Below are 20,576 nucleotides of genomic sequence, written 5' to 3'. Positions count from 1 at the left end.
TGTCTACAAATTAGTTGTAACATTTGCACAAATGCGAAATTCGCATTTGCCTTCTTTTTTTTTGTTTTTGTTGCCATTTGATTGCAGTTGGTAGTTGTTATTATTGTTGGGTTAGCCATGTTGTGCCAGTTGGTGCTATCGCCGGCGCTAACGTTGGCGTCGACGTCGACATCGACTCTTTTTGCATGGTTTATTGTTTTTTACGGCTTGGTTTGACTCTTTGGCTTTTTCTGTCTTTGCTTTTGAGGAAGTTATTATGAATACCCTGTTTTAAATTAACGCAGCGGCTTTGATTAGTTTAAGTGCGTGAAATGCTGTTAAAACTGTGACGCATCATAAACTATAGAAAAAAAAAATTTAAAAAAAAGTGAAAACAAAATGAAGATATGTAGAAAAATTATAAACACAAAAAAAAAATAATAATAATAATAAAAATAAAAATAAATAAATATAATAACAAGCAAAACATACAAAAAAATAAAAACAAGAATATAAATATTAATAATAATTGATTAATAATAAACTATACAGAAATAAAATAAAGTAAAAATTAAATAAAACCATAAAAATAAAAAAAGGACAAAAATTATAAATTAAAAAAAAAAAATAATAATAATAATTTAAAATTATGTGTAAATTGTAAATCTGTCAAGCACATTTCTCTATAAAAAAAAATAATAATAATAAAAAATAAAAAAATAAAAAAATAAAATAACCCCATTATTCGTTTTTGTCAAAAGAAAATATTACAGAATGAAAACAATTAAAAAACAATTAAATAAAAATAAACAATAAACGTTAATAAAAAAATAAAAAAATAAATAATAAAGGTTACTGAGTATATTAAAGTCACTAGCTTGATTCCTTCAAAATTAATTTGCTGTGAGTGCAGCTCAACTGCCGCAGCAGAGGGTGGGGAGCGAGATAGAGGGTAAGAATTGAGAGTAAGGCAGCAGCGGCACGAAGACCAAGTACAAGTACTTCCGCCTGCTGGCGAGAGTTTCAATGCTGTTGTTGTAGTAGTTGTTGTGACCACCTGCCCAGCGGCATGGAACAGGAAACGAACAGGCGTAAGACACGGCTTGGCGACACTTGAGGCTGCGTTTCGGTAATGTGAAACCCACTCAGAGATGCAGCAGCCGCAGTGGCAGCGGCAGCTGCGCTACTGCGATTTGGCGTTTCCATTGCATCACATGTTTTGTCTGCTTCCTCTTCTGCATTCGCATTATCCATTGTAATTTGATAGTTTTTTATGTTGCCTCAAGTCCATTTGGCCCCTATTAACGTTGTTGCTGGCGCTCTAAAATTACAGCTGCCTCCCTCGGTCTCTTTCTCTCCCCACCATTGGGCTGTGAACTTCTCTATTTGCATCTCTTTCGCACGCGAGGGCGATCTAACGGTTCTGCTTTGCTGTGCACTTTGCATACTGCGCTGCCCAAAAATGGTTCGTTGTTGTTGTTGTTGCTGCTTTTGCCGGGCCTTGGCACAGTTATGTGGCTTGGCCACGTTTTGTTGTTGTTATTGTTGTTTATCTTATGTCTTACGAGGCTTGTTCGTGTTTTTGTTATTCTGCATTTGCAATTTGAGGTTTGTCTTTGGGCTTGACCCGCTGTCAGCTGGGATATTTTTGAATAGTGCTTTGCGAAAAAAGAAAAATTGAAAAAAAAAAAACCGATATGTTATAGATGTATACCCTGTAGAAAAGGCGAAGAAATATAGGATATATCATGCTGAAATTATAATAAGAATAATTATTTATGGAAAATATGAATAATTCTTATTTATAGTAATAATTATATAATATATAATATTTATATATATTCCTAACATTTGTAATATTAATAATTATTATGAAAGAAATAAATATTGAGAAATGTTGATTTAACATCTTGTGAAAATAGCTAATAAAGCAACATTTTATTTTTGTTTATACAATGTATTTCAGCTAGTTAGATCATCAATAAAAAAAATTCCAAGAAAAGAGAATTCAAGTTATTTAACTTAAAGTTAATTTTTTGTGAAAACAAATAACAATAAATGTCATTATTGTATTTATTTTCATTTGCAAAAAATAAGGTGAACAAATGCATTAGCTAATGCATGACAAAAAGGCAGAAAAACCCGCATAACAGAAAAAAACCGCAGCTGAAATTATAATTAAACATTTTACCGCATTTGAACTTCAATTCGATGCGATTCAAGGCAAGCGAGTTGAAAATATTTTATTTTTGTTTTTAACTTTTTTTGCTTTTGTTTATAAACAAGGCAAAGCAAGAACTCGTGCCAGAGATTTGTTATTGTTGTTGCCAAAAATACAAAAAAAAAAGAAGAAAAAAATGCCTCGAGAAAAAAGCGTGTCAGCAGCTTGAAGAGCAATCAAGAAACAAGTGCGAGAGATACAGAGAGAAAGAGAGAGAAGATAGCGAGGTCTAGACATTACTTAAAGACACTGACATCTTCAATTGATTTGTAATTGCCTAGAAATGCACTCTGGTAATGGAAATGCATTCAGCTGCAAAGTGGGTCAAATGGTGGTGGCAGCACCACCTGCTCTGGTTCAATGCACCATCAGTGGAAATGGAAAATTAAAATTGGAAATGCATAGAAAAATGTGTTTGTAATTAGCTATGGAACATAACTAATGTCAAATACGACAATAGTTCTGTGAGATCTGCCTCAGCTCTACCTAAGTAAATAATTTTGAGTGTTGAGCGTAATGCAAATAAAAAACACACACACACACGCCGACATACTCTAGAGATATCTGTATACCTCTACACAGGTGGTGTCGCGGTCTTTCTTATTATTTACCGTCATTGTTGTTTATAATTGTATTATTTCTCTTTTGTTCTGTCAGGTGTTGCGGTTCGTAGTTTTCAATGAATATCACAAGAGTTACAAAGGTACGTGGTAGATAGGAAGTCGTCTGGACTATAGCATTTCCTTAAGAGTGCTTCGTTTTATATGAATACGTATGCAGCGCAGCATCGTGAGGCTTCTTTTATTTCTTAATTATTTATATACGTGTTCTTACCGTACGCAGGTATTTAGACATGTCTGAGGCGAATTGCAGCGATGCAATGGAAACAGACTTCACTCTGATATTTTATCATCAACTAAGCTTCACGATCTATAATTACTATATACATTTATAAAAATATCAAAAGTTCTCAGTTAAAAGATATCTTATAACTTTATAGAGATATGTATATTGAGCTGGTTATGCAATTGAAGATATCTTAGCTGCTTTATAGTTTTGCTATGTATACCAGACACCTAAAGTGTCAATTACATTCTGAAACTCTATTTGTTTAGTGTGCTTTTGATGGCATTATATATCTAAATATTTATTTAATTTAATTTTAATTATTTAATAGAAAATAGAATATTGTGTAAGAGCCACAATTAAAAAGCATTACAAAATATTTAACAAGAGAAAGGTTTGCCTCAATAAAAAAATTATAAATATTTAAATATCTATTATTATATATATAAATATGTAAGTTTATTATGAATTTAAAAAATAATAACTTGATCTATTTTTAATATTAAAAAGAAAGAGTCAGTGAAGTATTTGGTAAAATATCTGATAAGATTAAATTAGATAAAATTAATGTCTATAAAATAGTTCCATATTTTAAGGTTTCAATAGTGCTTGACTTTATTTATAATACATATCTGAGGCGAAGCTAAGCATTAAGGCCTTTAGGCATATCTAAAATAATGAAATACTAAAATACTAATATAAATAAAATACTTTAGTTAAATGTTTCGACTACTTAAAGTGTTGACACTGTCGAGCTTGGAATTTTTCGCCAGCGTCAACTTTAGAAGAGGCTGCCTCATTATTCATTCAGGAAAGTAGTCGGTCAGGTTTATTTCTTCTCTCTTTCTTTTTTTTTTTTTTTTTTTTGGCTTCTCTTTGGCTTCCGCTTTGTGGAGTACGCCCCAAGAATTTTAAACCTGCTGCTGCACCTCTACCGCATGCCTCTGCCTCAATCTCTATATAGACGTTGGCTACAAATTAGCGGGAACTGCCAGCGTGGCATCCACGAGGTTGAAAATAGAGTCTCTGGCCCGTCTCTCAGCTAAGAGCTAAGAGCCAGCCATCCAGCCAGCCAGACAGTTGAGCAGATGCATAAAAATAAAATATGTCAAAGCGACGCAAATGGGATTTGGCTTTTGTTGCAGGCGGGCGAATATCTCCAGCCCAGATGCAGTTAAATCCTAATCAAAAAGTTCTAAATTGTTTATTTTTCTATATTGTTGTTCGCTCCATTTGTCAAATAGATCTGTTTGCCTTTGGTGCATATATATTTCATTTTGTTGACCTAATTTATCAAACGATTTTCAACTTTTAAGTTTTCCAGAGCTTTTGATAAATTTGATTTTCTATTTTTTACGACAGTTTTCCCACAGTTTTTAGAGTTGTTGACGTCTCTTGATTTTCCACAGACACACACAAATTTCCCCTCTGCTTAGTGACCTTATTTATTTTTTAAGTTCATTTGATTTTCTACTTTGAGTGTCGTAATGCATTTCCCCATGCTCCCCCATTTTTCTATCATTTCCCTTTGTTTGTATAATTAATCAATATTGTTTTCTATCATATTACTCTTTATTTCTCGTTATATTTTTGGGGGCGTTTTATTGTCTATTACTTTTTTTTTTCTTGCTTTTTTTTTTTTTTTTTTTTTTTTTGTGAGGGCGTATTGTTTTGAGATCAGCTTATTTTTAAACTGGATTTTGTTCAAGTTTTGATAAATAATTGTAATGAAAGCAAATATTTGTTTATTATGTGAAAAATTGTAGTATTATTTTGAATAGCTTTACACAAACGGCTGTTAATTTGAGTAAATGGGATCTTGTTATGGGGCTTATATTAATTTAAATAAATAATAGAATTGCAATTAAAAATAAATAATATAATTTCGTTATTTTCCTTCATTTAAAACTGCTCAAAAATGGGTTGACAAATATTATTATTATTTTTATATTTACAAAACACTTTAATAGAATTTATTCAGCAAAATTTATAATTCAACTATTTATAATTAATGCTAAAGTTAATTTGACTTTTTAATAGACTGCTCACTTTTCAGTATTTATGACAGGAGTTTTTTTTTACTAATAATTTCCACGGCACTTCATTAGCTTTCAAATCTTATGAATATCTCAAGCATTTGCTAAGTTAACTTCAATAAAACTCGTTGTTTTTTTGTTCATTTTTTTTTTTGGATATGTATAAACGTATACAAAAATTTATTGAATAAGCACGTCTCAAGTAAAAAAACGCATTGCAATAAAATATAATTTACGTATTAAAGCGTAAAACACGTTTCGAAAGAGACGGAGAGTCATAGAAATATGAACAGAAAATGAGAGACAATGGGAGAGGACGAGAGAGGGAGAGAGTGCTTCCCCGCTTAGTTGATTAGTTTTAGCTATTGTGAAAATGTTGCAAAAAGCTAGCTGAGAATCAAGCAAGCTCTCCAATTATAGTCAGCGGTTCATTGTAACACAGCTATAAAGAATGATTTCTGTACATTAATCAACAAGTTTATCTCATTTGTATATAGCTTATCTAATTCTTTACTTTTTTTTCGGAACAACTGCGCTCTTATAAGAAAAATATTGCATATCTCTTGCTCAAATCTGAGCAGCTGTTTGCCTTGGTATTTTCCATTATTATCTCGAGCTCTCGATTTTGCGCCAGCAGGTAGCAAAAAAACAAAAAAACGAAAATTCCAGAGTTGTGAAAATGTTCCGACCGAAAATGCTCACTTGACGCCGATTTAATTGATTATTTCAGTGGAACTCTTACTAGGGCTAGACTTTATGAGCATCGTTCGCATGAAATATGTGTGTTGGCCTCCTTCTGTTGGTGCATGTGGTAGGGAAACTATCTCAATGTAAAACTGGAGGAGTTGCTGCCATATGTTTGTGCCGCTTCTTCTTCTTCTGCTTAACCACTTGAGTTTCATGCCCAAACTTGGCTAGTTGTTGTTGTTGCTGTTAGTGGTGTTCGTGTGGTTTCATAATGCCGGCGCATTACTCGCATTATGACAATCGCATGGCATGAGGCACCGATTCCCTGGCCATCATGCCATGCCATACCATGCCATGTGCTTGATCTAGCATGGATGAGGCTCATTAAAATGCCAGACTCGACCAGCTGACATATTGAGTTGAAGGCATTGTTTAACTTTTGGCTTATTTAGCTATATGAGAAGAAGAGAAGAAATTATTAAACATTTCTATAATTTATGCTATGTAGGTTATAGATTTTTGTCTACAGAAAAATTCATAAAAAATTAAATTTATTGAATAAGTTCGTTAAAATCTTCTTATTTATTCATTATGAACAAATAAAAATATTTCTATTAAATTTCATATACATATATATAAAAAAATTTATGTAATATAGAACAGTTTTTTTATTTTATAAAAAAAAAAAAAAAAAATTAAAACATAATAATTGAATTAAAATCACATTAATTTTTAGCTTAGGAGACATCAATGTACTTTTTCTCTTTTCCTTAAAAAAAAACAAGTAAGAAAGCTCTAGTCGAGACTGCTCGACTACGAGATCCCCTGAACCCTTGGAGCAATAGATATTTCAATAATTTTTCGCGTCTTTCAGCTTACACAAGAAACACGCACACACACACACACACAGGCACGTACGCACACACAGGCACACATACACACACACGCATACAGACACACATACACAAACACATACCCACACAAGCACCCACGCATAAACACGCATGGGCTGCAGTGTGCGCTTACTATGAGAACTTAATAGTTTAATAACTTTTTTTATGGACGTACGATCTTCATGAAACTTTCAGATTATGATTATAACATGAATATGCATGTAATTGCCAAAGAACAAGTCTCTAGTATTTGAAATACGCTTTTTACAAAAGTGTGGGTGAGGGGGTGAATTTAGAGGTGGGGGGTTAATTTTAACAAAAACCGAAATTGTATAAATTGCATATAAGCATACATTAAAAATTTGGAGACTCTAGCAATAAAGGTGTAGAAGATATAATTTTATAACTGGTTTTCGATAAGGTTTTTAATCGATAAAAAAGATCGGGATGGGTTATCGATTTTTAATGATAAACTTGATATGCGCGCTGTAATTACGGACATTTTAAAAAAAATTTGAAGTCTCTAGCTCTTATATCTTCTGAAATCGACGCGTTCATACATACGGACAGACGGACAGACGGACAGACGGACGGACGGACAGACGGACAGACGGACAGACGGACAGACAGACGGACAGGGCCAAATCAACTCAGCTCGTCGCCCTGATCAAGAATATATATACTTTGTGGGGTCTGCCACGCCTCCTTCTGCCTGTTACATACATTTCAACAAAACCATTATACCCTGATTTCCCATTGAAAATGGGTTCAGGGTATAAAAAAAAACAAATAAATAAATAAATAATTTAAGTAATAGAATAGAATATTTATTTAAAAAAAATACAATATTTAAATTATATTAGGTTTAATTTTTAGTTTATATGACGTCATCCACATATGTACTACTGTTTAATATGATTTGCCTTATTTAATACAAGCGATATTTAATGAATCTGCCTGGTATATATTAATGCCAATATATAGAGTTTAATCAAGAAACAGTATTACATTCGTGTATAATCAACGAGAACTAAGCTTAAGCAGAACATGAATGCTAAACCCTAAGTCAACAAGATAATATAATACAAGCAAATGTATATATAAATATATCTTCATATATCGCCTCCATCTTAACTTTACAACCTCAATATGTCTCCCTTTCAATTACTTCTACTCTTAAGCAGCCTCAGATATTGAACACTTTTCAGTTGTTATTGCCCAACTTATGTGTATTTATTATGCAATCAGAGACATTTTATCTTCTCAGTGTGTAACACATGTAGTTCACAAATCCCTTCCTGCTTCCTTTCTCACTCAATAGATACTCTACAGCTGTTTGGACTGTCAACGGAGAGCAAACATTTGGAGATAAGTAGAAGATGATGATGAGATCGTGCAGCAGCTTCTGTTGATTAGTAAATTGAACCGTTTGCCTATCGTAAATTTGACATCATCCACTGGGCGCAGTTTTCGCTCCTCGCATTTATTGTTCTCTCTGTTCTGGCACAAGGCGCAAGTTCAAGTTTGTTTCTGACTCATGTCAAAGTCACAAAGGGGCAGCAGCAGCAGCAGCGCCAGCTGTTTCTCTCTAAATGAGTCTGTGGTCAGTAGCCGCCTCGTTGGCTGGCCAGAGTCTCGGATAACATCTAATAAATAGCAAATGCGCCCCATAAACGAGCAGCTTGTGCTATAATTATAATCATATATTGAGTTCTCTACTCTCTGAGCTCTGTGGCATGTGTTACTGATCAATAGCATATGGCTACACCCAACGCTATGGGCTGCCTACAGTGTAATAGAGATCTCTACAGTGTACAGAGATCTCTATAATGCTAATCAAAAATATAAACATGGCTAAATTGATAGTTATCCATTGCAATGGATAGTTCCCCATAAATTTGAATAAATTCAAAAGGAAGTCAATTCCTATTCAATTTAATTTGCATTGCAATAATTTTGCTATATAGCTGAAATTGGCCATAAATTAAAAACGTATTTAATTTGTTCAATTTTCGAATGAGATTTTTGTTGAAGGGTAATGAAAATGAATGAATGAAAATGAATTAAATGATTCAATAATTTATAAAAAATTATTAATAATTAGTCTTAACTGTGGCTGGTCCGAATATCAATTGAAGTGTTAATCGCTTCTCTAAAATGTCTCATTCGAGAATCTGGTTTTCTTATGTAGCTTTAACTTGTATATTATATTAAATTAAAGTAAACTATTTTTTTTAAATTTATTTTTTATATTGTATTATTAGATTATCTTTTAATTGCCTTTTAAATGTTTATAAATTTATAAATAAATATAAAAAAAAAAATATATATATATATAAATATACTTTAAATTATACGTTTTATTATGTATAATTTTAAATAACAATAAAAACATAATTTTATGCAGCATATTTCTATGAAAATAATTTGTATCATTTTATTCTATAAGTTAAGCTTAATAAAACAGATTTTCCAGCTTCGGTTTCTAGTAAGAGACTCATGCAGTATATAAAGTCAAGATAATGCCTCTTGTTGTTAATAGAAAATAGCTGTAGGCTGCTCCTTTAGTTGTAACAGAAAGCAACAACAACAACTAATTCTACAACAACAATTTAATTAAGCTTTGCACACGTTAATTACGTTCTTCTCACAGAGCTTCTCGCTTTGTCTGTTTCGGTTCAAATAAAAGTTCACACAGTTCTTTATTTGTGCATATCAGGTGCTGATGATATGCTGATTGTTGTTGTTGTTGTTGTTGTTGTTGTTATTGCTGTTGGAGTTGCAGTTGTGTAGACAATGGAAAAATGTTCATGGGAAATACATTTACAATTATAGAGCCACCGACCGATTTTGCATGAAAAGTGCATTGCAAATCAGCGAAACGGAGAAGCGCAAACAGACAACAACAACAACAACAACAACAGCAACAAATATCGTCACACATTTATGACTTTGAGAAACCGCTGCGAGGCATGACAAATGATAAATCCAACTGTGAGGCTGTGAGTCTTGCGGGCACCACCCTCTTCTGTCTGACAGCATCTTTCTGCAGCTTAATAACTGTATGCAGTCTTCTGTTTTTGTTGCCGCTGAACAGGTTGCAATAACGGCCAAACCACACGGCAGTAAAATCCATTTCAATTATATTCAGCTGACATACATATATGTAGGTATGACTACAATAGATATAAATTAATGGGTGAAAATTAAAAGGAAAAATAAAATAAATAAAAAGCAAAGCCAATATAGCCTGAATAGAAATATTAGGAAAAATATTTAAATAAAATAAAAAAAAAAAATACAAAAAAAAAAAAAACTTCAAAATAGTAATTCATTATAATTAACTATACAAATTAAAATTTAAGAGACTTGATAATAACTACACGAAAAGTCAATTACTTCATAAATAATATAAATACATATATTAAATTATAATATTTTTTTTATTTTGGCTGCTCCAAATTGATGTTAATTTGGTTTCAGAAATTAACGAAAAAACAGAAGGGAATTATAAAAAATGAATTTTTTTTCCCTTAAATGTAATCAATAAAAGAAAAATATTTATGGTAAAGAATTATTAATAAATATTCATTAAGAATTTCCAAGTTTCACATGCTGAACAATTATTACTTGCAAATAAAGTTAACTGAGAATTGAATATGATTTATTACTGCCTACAATAAAAACTTTTATACATATAACGGATTTCTATATTAAGAAAGTTAGTTTTATGGTTATTTAGTTTTGCGATGAATTTTCTTTGAGTATTATTAATGATGGTTAAATTCATTTGAATAATTAACAATTTGACTGCAGCCTAATAATAATATATTTATTAATATTTATTTATTATTATTATTATTTTTACGATAATATTAATAATAGCCGCACTCATTTCTAGCAACTTGAGCAACCCTCTCCATTCATCTTGCATTTGCTGACATGCAACTGTCGAGCTGTCCCAGCAGTCAGCTCACACGCCCTCATTTCTGTGGATTATGCATTGGCAGAAGGCGCAAAGCAATTGCATAAGTGCAAAATTTCGTTTCACTCGTTTTGGCCAACTTTCCTAAACTTGGCAAACATCGATTTTTCAATGCAGTTGTCGTCGTCACGTCAACATTATTTTCGGCTCGCTGCTCGAAGAGTTCATTGCACCCAGCAAGTGGCTCCTACTTTGCGTTTGCCTGCGTCTTGGCCCTTTGGTCAATGGTCAAAAGCATAAAAAAAACCAACACACACACACAAACAATTGTTGGCTTTGACTGTTTAGCTATTTGTTTTCTTTTTACTTGTTTTTTGTTGTTGTTCGGTTTTGCTTTCGCTTTGAACTTCTGCCATGTAATAATCATTTTTCATTATTGCGCATTTTTCCAGTTGAAAACGCTTGCTGCAATTTGCTAGATAATCAATATTTAATCACAGGTCTTTATGTTGCCTCATTATGACTAATATATGATTGAAAATGCAATTGCGTCCATCATTATTATTATTATTATTATTATTATTAGTCTACTCGTTTCAAGTGAAACGAGTCAGACAATGAAGTTCACTCTAAAAGGTTAAGAGGTTGCTCCGTCTAAGAAAGTTGAGACATTAAAAATGCGGGTGATCAAGCGTGAATAAGGAAAGTTGATGGTAAAAATAAAGCTGGCAGATCATAATACAGATTACTCAATACAAAAGTAGAGCAAATTCCATTTACTTGTAGCTATACAAATCAGTTAGCTGCTAATGATTACCATGCCTGCTAACTGGTCTCTAGTAAATGTTATCTCATCTACACGAAAATAAACTGACCTATTTATTAGGGCCCACCGTCGAATCGTGTCGCCTAACGGCCCTGACATTTCAATCAATCATGAACGAAATTCCCAAAAAACACACACGAATGGGTTGGGCCTATGGGTATATTGTACTCAATATTATTATAGATTTTGCTCCCAAGTACATTTTATGTTTTATTTCTTTGCTTTCTACGAAACGAAAGCGTGTAACCCAAAAAGAAAACAAAAAGAAAGAAGAAGAAATAAAGCTAGTTAAAGTTCAGTTGCTGTCTCTCTCTCTCTCTCTCTCTCACTCCCGCTCGAAATGACAAAGCATAGGCAAGACAATTATAAAGTAATTACGCACGCTGAGCGGGCCTTACAAATGGGCCTCTCTAGAAATGTCACCGCTGCGTTTTACTGCGGGGGCTGTATTCGTCTGTCTAATTGTGCTGTGCGCCGAGAGGGAAGTGACCACAACAGACCTCGACCTATTTGGATAACTTTTTACTATTTGGGCTGACCACTTCCGTTGATAGTTCTATCGCAGCTAATGCAGTGAGTGTGCTACCTGTTGCAGTTTCTATTTTATTTAAATGAAATGGGAGTTGATGTATTTATACAGGTACAGAAACCGGAAATGTATTTAGAAATAAAGAAATAGATATATTGATAGGGAAATAGATATAATAATAGTAAACAATATATATATTATAATAGATATAATATACATATGAGTATAAACTTTCTTATAGTACATAAAACGAAATACTTCCAATATAGGTATGGTATTATGAGTATATAATTATCTATCTATGTTATATATATAGTTAGCGTTTTGTTATTTTTTTGTTACGAGCTTGCTAAAAAATTAAGCAGAGGAAAACAAGTTTGTTGTTAGTAAGCCGAATATATTTTATTATATTAGACAATAGAATATTCATAAATATAATATAATAATGATATAATAAAAATCTATAATATAATACATATATAAAAATAATTTTAATATTCTATGATGTAATTAGTAAGTGGAATATTCTATATGTATGTATTCTATATGAAATAAAATAAGCTATAATATTATAGATTGATTAGTATTTATATTGACGGACTAGGATCGAGGCGAAACTCCTATTAGTAACCTAAAATATTATATAGAAGAGAAAAACTTGTTTTTCAGCTGAATAATAAAATATAATTGTTTACCTATTAATGGCAAATTATTATATTTTATTATACAACTAATAAAAAGCAAATTTACTTTTATAGACAAACAATCCCACATGAGCACAAAGAAAGCCTTTTAGCCAAGCCCTGTTTGGCTTTCTCTAGTTGTTGTCGCCTTTCAGCCAACAGAGTTCGAATTGCAGTGCGCTGCATTCTTGTGGCTTCTTCGGTTGCATGTCGAAACTCAATTAGCTGTCCTATTGACCTGTATGCCGCTGCTTATTGCTAGACAATTTTAAAGTAACTTTGAACATTTTGCATTTCTTTGCAGGCAGTGAGCAGCTTTGGCAGTATGGCGCCCATGCCACGCATTCAATTGGCCAATAACAATGCGGCCATAAAAGCCACAACCAACAATTTTCTGTATGCCGAAACAATTTCCGGCGACAGCAGCCCAACACCCAGCAGTCCGCCTTCGAGCACAGGTAAATTGCATCATAGACTATGGTCAAAGATTTCCGCCTTACCTCGCCTTCTTAATGCTTCCACAGCTGGCGTTGCCAAATCACAGTGCTCCTCCCTGTCGGATGGTGAATCCTTTGAGGGCTACGGCGAGAACGAGTACAGTGTTCAGCTGCGTGCGGCGGGCAGCAACAACAATGGCAACAGCAGCGGCAGCAACAGCCACAGCATTAACAATGGCAACAACACTCACCATCACAGCATGAACAACGGATCAGTGCATGAGCACAGTGGACACTCAAATGACGGCAATAACAATCTGGATGATACGGCTGGCATTGAGCTCGATCTGGCGCCTCACGTTGTCTCATCCTCGCCCAAGGAGTAAGAGTGCATGTAATTTATATACTCATCTCACAGAGTTTTATTAACCTATTGTCTGTTGTCTCTTCTCTGTTGCAGTGACGAGGAGCTCAACATTATGCCCCGCGACAACTGGGCCAGACGCAGCCTGAGACGCACACCTACAAGGTAACATCACCAGACACATAACAAGTCGGCGTCTCGCCTGCCATATAAGATCGCAACGATCAACAATTAGTTATGGAAGGCTTGAATGCTTGTAGAAAATTATGCTGTCCCAAGTCATGTTGTTTGCACACAGTCGCATAATCGTCGCGCCTCTTGACGTAATGCCCATAAACTGACCAGTTTGCCAACTCCAAGTAATACTCTAAGCCGCATCTGCTTAGCGATCGTCAACCAGAGTCCGTCTGCCTTGATTTAATTTCTGTATTTCTTTTTATTATTTTTGTTTTTGTTTTTTTCTTTCTGTAAGTCTATTTGAATATTTAACCTTTTCTGTTGTGTATGCACATCTGTATGTATCTCCGTTCGTATATATACGAGCTGGAAAACCAGTTTTACTATGTCTCGCGTTTTGGGCCGTGATTCATGCGTTCCGATCCAGTCGAAATCGCAGTCGAGGCTTGTAGTCAGTCGGTGCGCGAACAGAGAGCGCTCTTTGTTTCCGTTTATGTTCAACACACCACAAAGAGAGCGCTATGTCAGTGTGAAAGAGAGAGGAATAGCGAGGTGTGTTGTGGTGAACTCCAGATTCACCTGCATTAAGAGCAATCGATGCTCTCTTAAATTATACAGTATGCGGGCTGTCTTCTATTCAACTAGAGATTTTTTCCTTAAAAGCGCGTGATTGATTTGCTAGCTGTCTTTTGGCATAGGTTTTAATGAGACGTTATAAATAGTCTCTCCATATGTTAGGTAGAATTTTATAGGGTCTCAATTTATATATCTTTAGGGAAAAGATTTGTCTGTTAGACATTAAATGAGTTAGACATTAAATTAAATAATGTTTCAAAATTTAAGAAAATCGGTGGGGATTTTCTTCAGTTCTATTTAAAGTTGTCCATACAATATTATGTGTTGCATAAATAATATTATTAAATTAATTAGCATTATTAAATTAATTAGCATTTGGATAGTTATGTAGAATTATCTATTATTATAAAAAAATATATTAGGAGGCTACTTCTAGTCGAAGTCAAAATGATTTTTATATAATTTCAAAGGTTTCTCTAATTAGGCTTACATAACTTAAGCTTCACTTGGTTCGTAACAACGAATTAGAAGCTGTATAAAATATTAACTAATAAATAAACTTGTTCTGCTTTTGGTAGACAAGTAAATTTATCTAAAAACTTCTCTTCTTAGTGCGCATACAGAACTCAGTTCATCAAGATAAATATTATATATTAATATAAAGTTTTTATGTGGTCAGAAATTATTCCATATATTAATAGTTCAAGATAAATACCAATATTATGTGATTATATCTAAATATGGGTTGAATTAAGCCACAAATGTAGAATTATTTATAGAATTAATTCCTTGATGTTAATACACTGACTATTTAGAGCATTACATGAATAGATTACACTAGCCTCATGGTTATTCTTACCATGCATTTATTTTTAAGCTATAGATTATTTTATATAAAGTTAATAGCTTAGTTTATGGGCATTAGAAATATGAAGTAGAAATAGAAATACATATTTGAAATGGCCTTTCATACCCCTTTCAATTAAGACGCTTAATAAACCTCATTTCATATATTCTTTACAGCAATCCCGATAGTTTGCCCCAGCGTCGTTGGGGCTCCATGAGAAAGTAAGCGACATTTATTTATTTCTCATATATATTTATGAGTTTTTGGGTTGCCTTTGGTTTTCACGTAGAATTTCATACGATCCTAACGCATTTTCATTTCATTTGTTGTTCCCATTTGGTTATGGTTCATAAATTGATTATAGAATAAGGCACTGTATATATGAGCTTTGCATTTGTATTAAGAAATATTCTTATATTATTTTAATTGTTTGTATATAACAGAAATTTTATGATCCCTGTCCATATTCCACTCAAACTAAAGTAAAAGCAAAATTCGTTTAGCTTATCGAATTTTCATATTTCAATTGTTTTGTATATTGAATATTTCAATAAATGTTTTTCGTTTTGGCACACAAAATTAATGCTTTTGTTTTGCTATTTTTCTGGTCTTAATAGTCTGGTTCAAGGCATCGCATAAACTCGACCGATTAATTGCTGCAGATTAGAAAAGTCGTATAAAATGTGTGTAAGATTTTCTCTGAGTTCTGGCTAGGCTGGCATTTCCTTATGGCCAGCTATGTTTATCACTTGTTCATTTCCTGTTTCTCTTAGAGTTTATTTTTATTTTTTTGCCTTGTCAACGAAGTTGGGAAGCGTTTCTCTCTCTGCTGCTGACGGCCCTTGCGTCAAGTCTGCTTGAGAGTTTCGCCTTGTGAGCTGCAAGTGAAAAGGTTGAAGGTAGCTGCAGCAGCGTCGAGACTAGACCCTCGAGCTTCGAGCCGCTTCTTCGGTTCGGCTTGACTTGGTTACAAGTTTTGCGGACTTTTTGCATTATTGTTGAAGGGGTTGTCATGCCATTGGAATGCGCACAAGAGAGAAACGGACACAGAGAGAGGGAGAGAGAGAGAGAGAGAGGAGTTACGAAAACGAGTTTTGGCTTGCGGCAATTCTGTCAACTCTTAGTTTTCTTCTGTTCAACAGAATTTAGGCCGCATTATATATATGCTTGCACATATATATTTCTTTTATTTTTGTCAACTCACAATTGACCCAAAAGCTGGCCAGGAACTAACTGCAGTTTCAGTTTTCTTTGCACTCTCTAATCCTAATTAGCTGTGAGAAAACTTCATCTAATTAAGATGCAGCCGGTGCAATCAGTTAAGGTTTAACCTTCATGCAAGTGCCTCGTAAATTGTGTGGCTAGCTCTTAACTTTCCAGCCATTGCATCTGATTATTCCCAGCGTTAATTTGTCATGCTAATGTCTTTGTTTTTTGCATTGTCTGGGAAGAAAAACTTGAACATTGCATTCATCAGAGAAATATATTTAAATGACGTTGAACTTGCATTTAAGAATAAACGGGGGAAAGTGCTGTAGCTCAATTTCTTTTTTATTTATTTTTTTTACTCTGTCACTTCAATTTAACTATATTAACCTGGAAATTTTAAAAAACTTATGAACATATAAAAAATATTGAACTCTGTTGGCTCCCCTCCCTGAGACTAAAACTACAAAAAGGCCAAAGTCTAAAGTCTCCACTTGGGGGACTTTTTAGGTACAGCCATTGTTTCGGGCACTGGATGCTTGCGCTTAATAGGGGCTGACTTCTTCTTGTTGGTTTGGATGTACCTGGTGGTAGGGCATAGACAATTTGATGACGAACTTGCCTGAGACTCATTGCCGGTCTCGGTGCGTGGAGTGGATGTATCCACTAACATGTCCGAGTTACTATCCCTTGCAGTGTCTATCATCGATAAATTATCTGATTGCTCCTCCTCCTGTTTGTCAGCATTCAGTTTTGCAGCCAATAGAAGCTCACCCAAACTCTCCTCAAAATGTAGCTGATTGAGCTTCCTTTCGTCTATTACTGCCTGTTCGAGTCTCTGCTATTGCCGCAGCAAGTGGTTAATCATAACTCAACTCGGATACTCAGCATTAACTTACTTTAGTGTTCCTTAGCCAGAGCCACCATTTGATAAACAAAAGGCATGAAATTATACAGCCTAGCTCAATCCAAAAGAAACGATTTTGATCCAAAATCGCGTACTTAAACATTCCATAGATTTTCAAGAATAACCAGCACACTGTAGGCCATTTTCGGCATTGTGGATGCAGCTTGACAGCCGTCTCAAATGGGATTACTGTTTTAAATGCCCACATTGGTCTTTGGTTACAACTTACAAAATAAAAATTTAATTTAGATTTTTTTAAAATGTTTCTTGCTGCAAAGAAAACATTTGAATGACAATATTTGTATACTGTTACAGAGTACGCCAAATCTTCAGCTGAATTTTATTTCATTGCCTACTATGAATCGTTAGATGTTCCTTTATCATTATATTCGTGTACCTTGTACAACAATGAAGAATGTTAATGACATGCAACATTGCCATTTGACAATTATATTAACATCATAGTAGATTCCAATATTTTGATCATTATCATTATCATTATCATTATCGTCATCATTCTTCTTACTATATATAAAATATTTGCTTTGATACTCATTATTATTGGTCATAATGAATGCATTATGTAAATATGGCAATAGTAATGATAATGACAAGCATAAGGCAATGATGCTGACACTGCCAATGATTTACTGATATATGTATATTTAGTATAGTCCATTAATTAAAGTCACTTAGTCGATTTCATTGTCTTTATCATAAGAATTACTATCACGATTATAATCATTACCACAGCTATGATAATTCTTCTTTATTGGAAAAATTATTAGCACGATAATTCTTATTCTTTTTATAATACTGCTAATGATAAGGATAATGTAGTAGTACAATAATATATAATATATTGTTGCTTTCATTTCCCTTATCATTATTATTCTTTTTATTCTTAAGCATTACTTGCTTTACGATCAATTCTTTTACCCTAAACATTCCTTATAGCATTATCCTGAATTCTCTAGGATAACTTCATTTTAAACTCATCCGGAACTTAAGCCCCGTTTCATCTGCCTGATGAGCAATGACATATGTGCCGCATACATAATATCTCTATTATCTTCCATTTTGAATTCGCTGCGATTGTCACTTCTCAGAGAAAATGCAGAGGCATAAATTATAGAGCTCGTATCTATTAAGCTCCATTAATTTGGCCTAAGGTAGCTGGTAACTGCTTGATAAACTTTTTGGTAGTCTAACTGCAATGCTAATTGGCAGCTCTTGGCTGTTGGTAATTGGCCCACGTTTTACAGTTTTTGGCAGCGCGTTTTGCCGTTTGCTGGCAACGTGTCAGCGCGACATCTTGGCAGCCAAAACGTTAACTTTGCAGTGTAAAAAGTATAAAAAGCTTGACAGTTAAATAAATATATATCTATATATATGAAAATTCCCTTAGTGCTGCAGCATTTTAGTATTGGCCAAGTTCTTATCGGCTCGCTGCGAGCATGTTGCAAGCGAACGTGCTGCAAGTGCAGTGGCATCTTTTTTATGCAGAGCTGCCAGATTTTGTGAATAAGAAATGTTTAGGTAAAGTAAATGAAAAGTAATAAGAGTAATTAATTGAGGGAGATACTAATTTAAGCGTATATTATTTATATTTATTATATATTTGTAATGCGCTCTGTTAACCTTTTTAGTCTTTTCAACTAGCTGGCAGCATTGGTTGGCCCCATCGCCCACGCACTATCAAATAGTTTCGGATGCTTCTCTATTGAGCGAACTCACTTGGTCAATGTTTTGTTTGTTATGTTTTGCTACGCTCATTGTTGTTGCTGTTTTCTCTCTCTCTCTCTCTCTCTGTCGCTTGCTTGCTCGCTCTCTCTCTCTCTCTCTCTCTCTCTCTCTCGTCTTTGGTTGCGTCAAACCTGTTTGTTAGCCGCCTTTTGGATTGAGTCTGCGTTGATTTTTAGTTCGAAGCTAGCTGCAAACGTGTGCGGTTCGCGTTTGTCTTAACTGTTTCGCTCTGCCGTTTTGCGGATTTTTGCTGCGTATTGTTTAGCATCCGAAACGCATCCGTCGTCACACAATCGGTTCCGGCGTGGTCATATAAAAATCTACACAAAATTCCACCGGGCTATAGAAAAAAGTATGTGAAAGTCTTGCCCCAAACGCAGCGAAACATTTGTGTTGAGCGCGAAGACGAATTGTTATAAAATCGAGAGATATATATTTTAGTTGTTTTTTTTTTTTTGGTAATAAATTTCGCTTTCGCGTTTAGTTGTGGCGCGTACAAAGTATTTACTATTTAGTATGAGTTATTGTTTTTAAGCACTCGCTGTGCTTGTTTCTATTGTAGTTTACACTTTGGCAATTTACGGCGTCACGCCTTAATGGCTGCAACAAGCGTCAACAACTGACGAACGGCCTAAACTAAAGATATATATGTATATATATATTTTTTTTGTTTCTGTTGCACATGCTTATAGAGAGTGTGTGTGTGTGAGAAAGAGAAAGAGAGAGGAACGCAGACGAACGCATCAAGTCTCGTGCATTTCCACCTCTGACATGTCTATCTACCTGGCACACACACACACTCACACACACGTGACTGCATTGGGCATTGCACACGCCCTTTTCCATCCATGAAAATGAAAATCTTAGCAAATACTTTCAATGCCTTGAATCAGCAAATTACAAACTGAATCGCAGTTGTATATAGTCTAGTGACTTTGTCACACTCTCTTTTCCATTTGCTTTGTGTTCGTGTCTTGGTCTATGTCTGTGTCTTTGTGTTGGTCTTATTGCACACCCTTTGCTGCGCCGCATCAATCAAAATCAAATCAGTTTATAGCCTTAATTGCACTTAAGCAGCCATAAAAGTCGGCTAAGTTGCAGTTGCTGCACATGAATTTCATTTTGCTTTGGATTTGATTTTCATTTTTGGTTTCGATTTCATTTTCGCTTTCTGCGGCGCTATTTAACGACGTTATCAGAGCCAAGAAAAGCGCCAAAATGAAAAGCGCGTGTCTGCACAGTATTAGCCATAAAAACAAGAGTTGCAATTGTCTTGTTTGATGCTGTTGTTGTTGTTTGTATTAAAGTAAAGTGTGGCTGGAGTGGATGTTGGCCCATTTCGAAAGTGTGTCTAAAATTGAATTATTTTTTTTGTGCTTGATTTTTATGTGCTTAGCCAAGTCAAGCCAAATCAATGTCCATAAAAAAAGTGAATGTTAAGGCGACAGTTGGCCAAGGATTAATGTGAACAAGTGTGATTTCTGCGGCAATAAACTGAGCTGAAAAAAAAGAAAAAATATATAAATACATATATATATATATATATATAAATAAAATATCACCTTGAACTAGTGCTCCTTGTGCTGTGTGCCCCAATCAAGTGCCAACTCATGTAACTGAAAACAAGCTAAAAGCTTCTCTGGCTAATTAATGTTTATCTTATCCAAGCGAATACAACTTGAAGGCATTTT

The 20,576-nt window shown here is 34.1% G+C and overlaps 2 protein-coding genes and 1 long non-coding RNA gene across 9 annotated transcripts in view; 1 reads left to right on the top strand and 2 right to left on the bottom strand.

The window, feature by feature from the left end:
- nuf (rab11 family-interacting protein nuf) overlaps positions 1–20,576 on the top strand; it is a 57,068-nt gene that overhangs the window by 1,270 nt on the left and 35,222 nt on the right. For 2 of the 6 annotated variants that reach the window (XM_089468193.1, XM_089468185.1), the window contains exons 2-6: positions 2,858–2,903; positions 12,930–13,083; positions 13,150–13,444; positions 13,523–13,591; positions 15,203–15,247. In XM_089468193.1, the coding sequence (XP_089324319.1) occupies positions 2,880–2,903; positions 12,930–13,083; positions 13,150–13,444; positions 13,523–13,591; positions 15,203–15,247 (587 nt within the window). In that variant the 5' untranslated portion in view covers positions 2,858–2,879. Of the gene's footprint in view, positions 1–2,857; positions 2,904–12,929; positions 13,084–13,149; positions 13,445–13,522; positions 13,592–15,202; positions 15,248–19,101; positions 19,238–20,576 lie in introns of those variants that run through there. The other 4 variants (XM_018008169.2, XM_089468195.1, XM_089468194.1 and 1 more) reach the window with 3 other exon arrangements.
- LOC149269368 (uncharacterized) lies at positions 3,628–20,562 on the bottom strand. The gene is made up of 3 exons (XR_016269969.1): positions 20,448–20,562; positions 18,781–20,384; positions 3,628–6,221 (listed from the first exon to the last, which is right to left on the bottom strand). It is a non-coding gene; the product is annotated as an uncharacterized LOC149269368 (long non-coding RNA).
- On the bottom strand, positions 16,557–17,448 carry saturn (male fertility-related protein saturn). 2 transcript variants are annotated; one of them, XM_018008174.2, is made up of 2 exons: positions 17,132–17,448; positions 16,557–17,073 (listed from the first exon to the last, which is right to left on the bottom strand). In XM_018008174.2, exons 1-2 carry the CDS (start codon positions 17,345–17,347, stop codon positions 16,714–16,716), a joined length of 576 nt encoding a protein of 191 aa, XP_017863663.1. In that variant the 5' UTR covers positions 17,348–17,448; the 3' UTR covers positions 16,557–16,713. The 2 variants fall into 2 exon arrangements, 1 of the variants encoding a protein (XP_017863663.1); XR_016269965.1 differs by having other exon boundaries at positions 16,929–17,070; positions 17,132–17,273.

The sequence above is a fragment of the Drosophila arizonae genome, chromosome 4 (assembly GCF_054131065.1).
Source record: "Drosophila arizonae isolate 15081-1271.41 chromosome 4, UAZ_ARI_1.0, whole genome shotgun sequence".
Lineage (NCBI taxonomy): Eukaryota > Metazoa > Arthropoda > Insecta > Diptera > Drosophilidae > Drosophila > Drosophila arizonae.
Note: the sequence above shows the minus strand (reverse complement) of the source record. Positions and strands in the feature narration are given on the sequence as shown.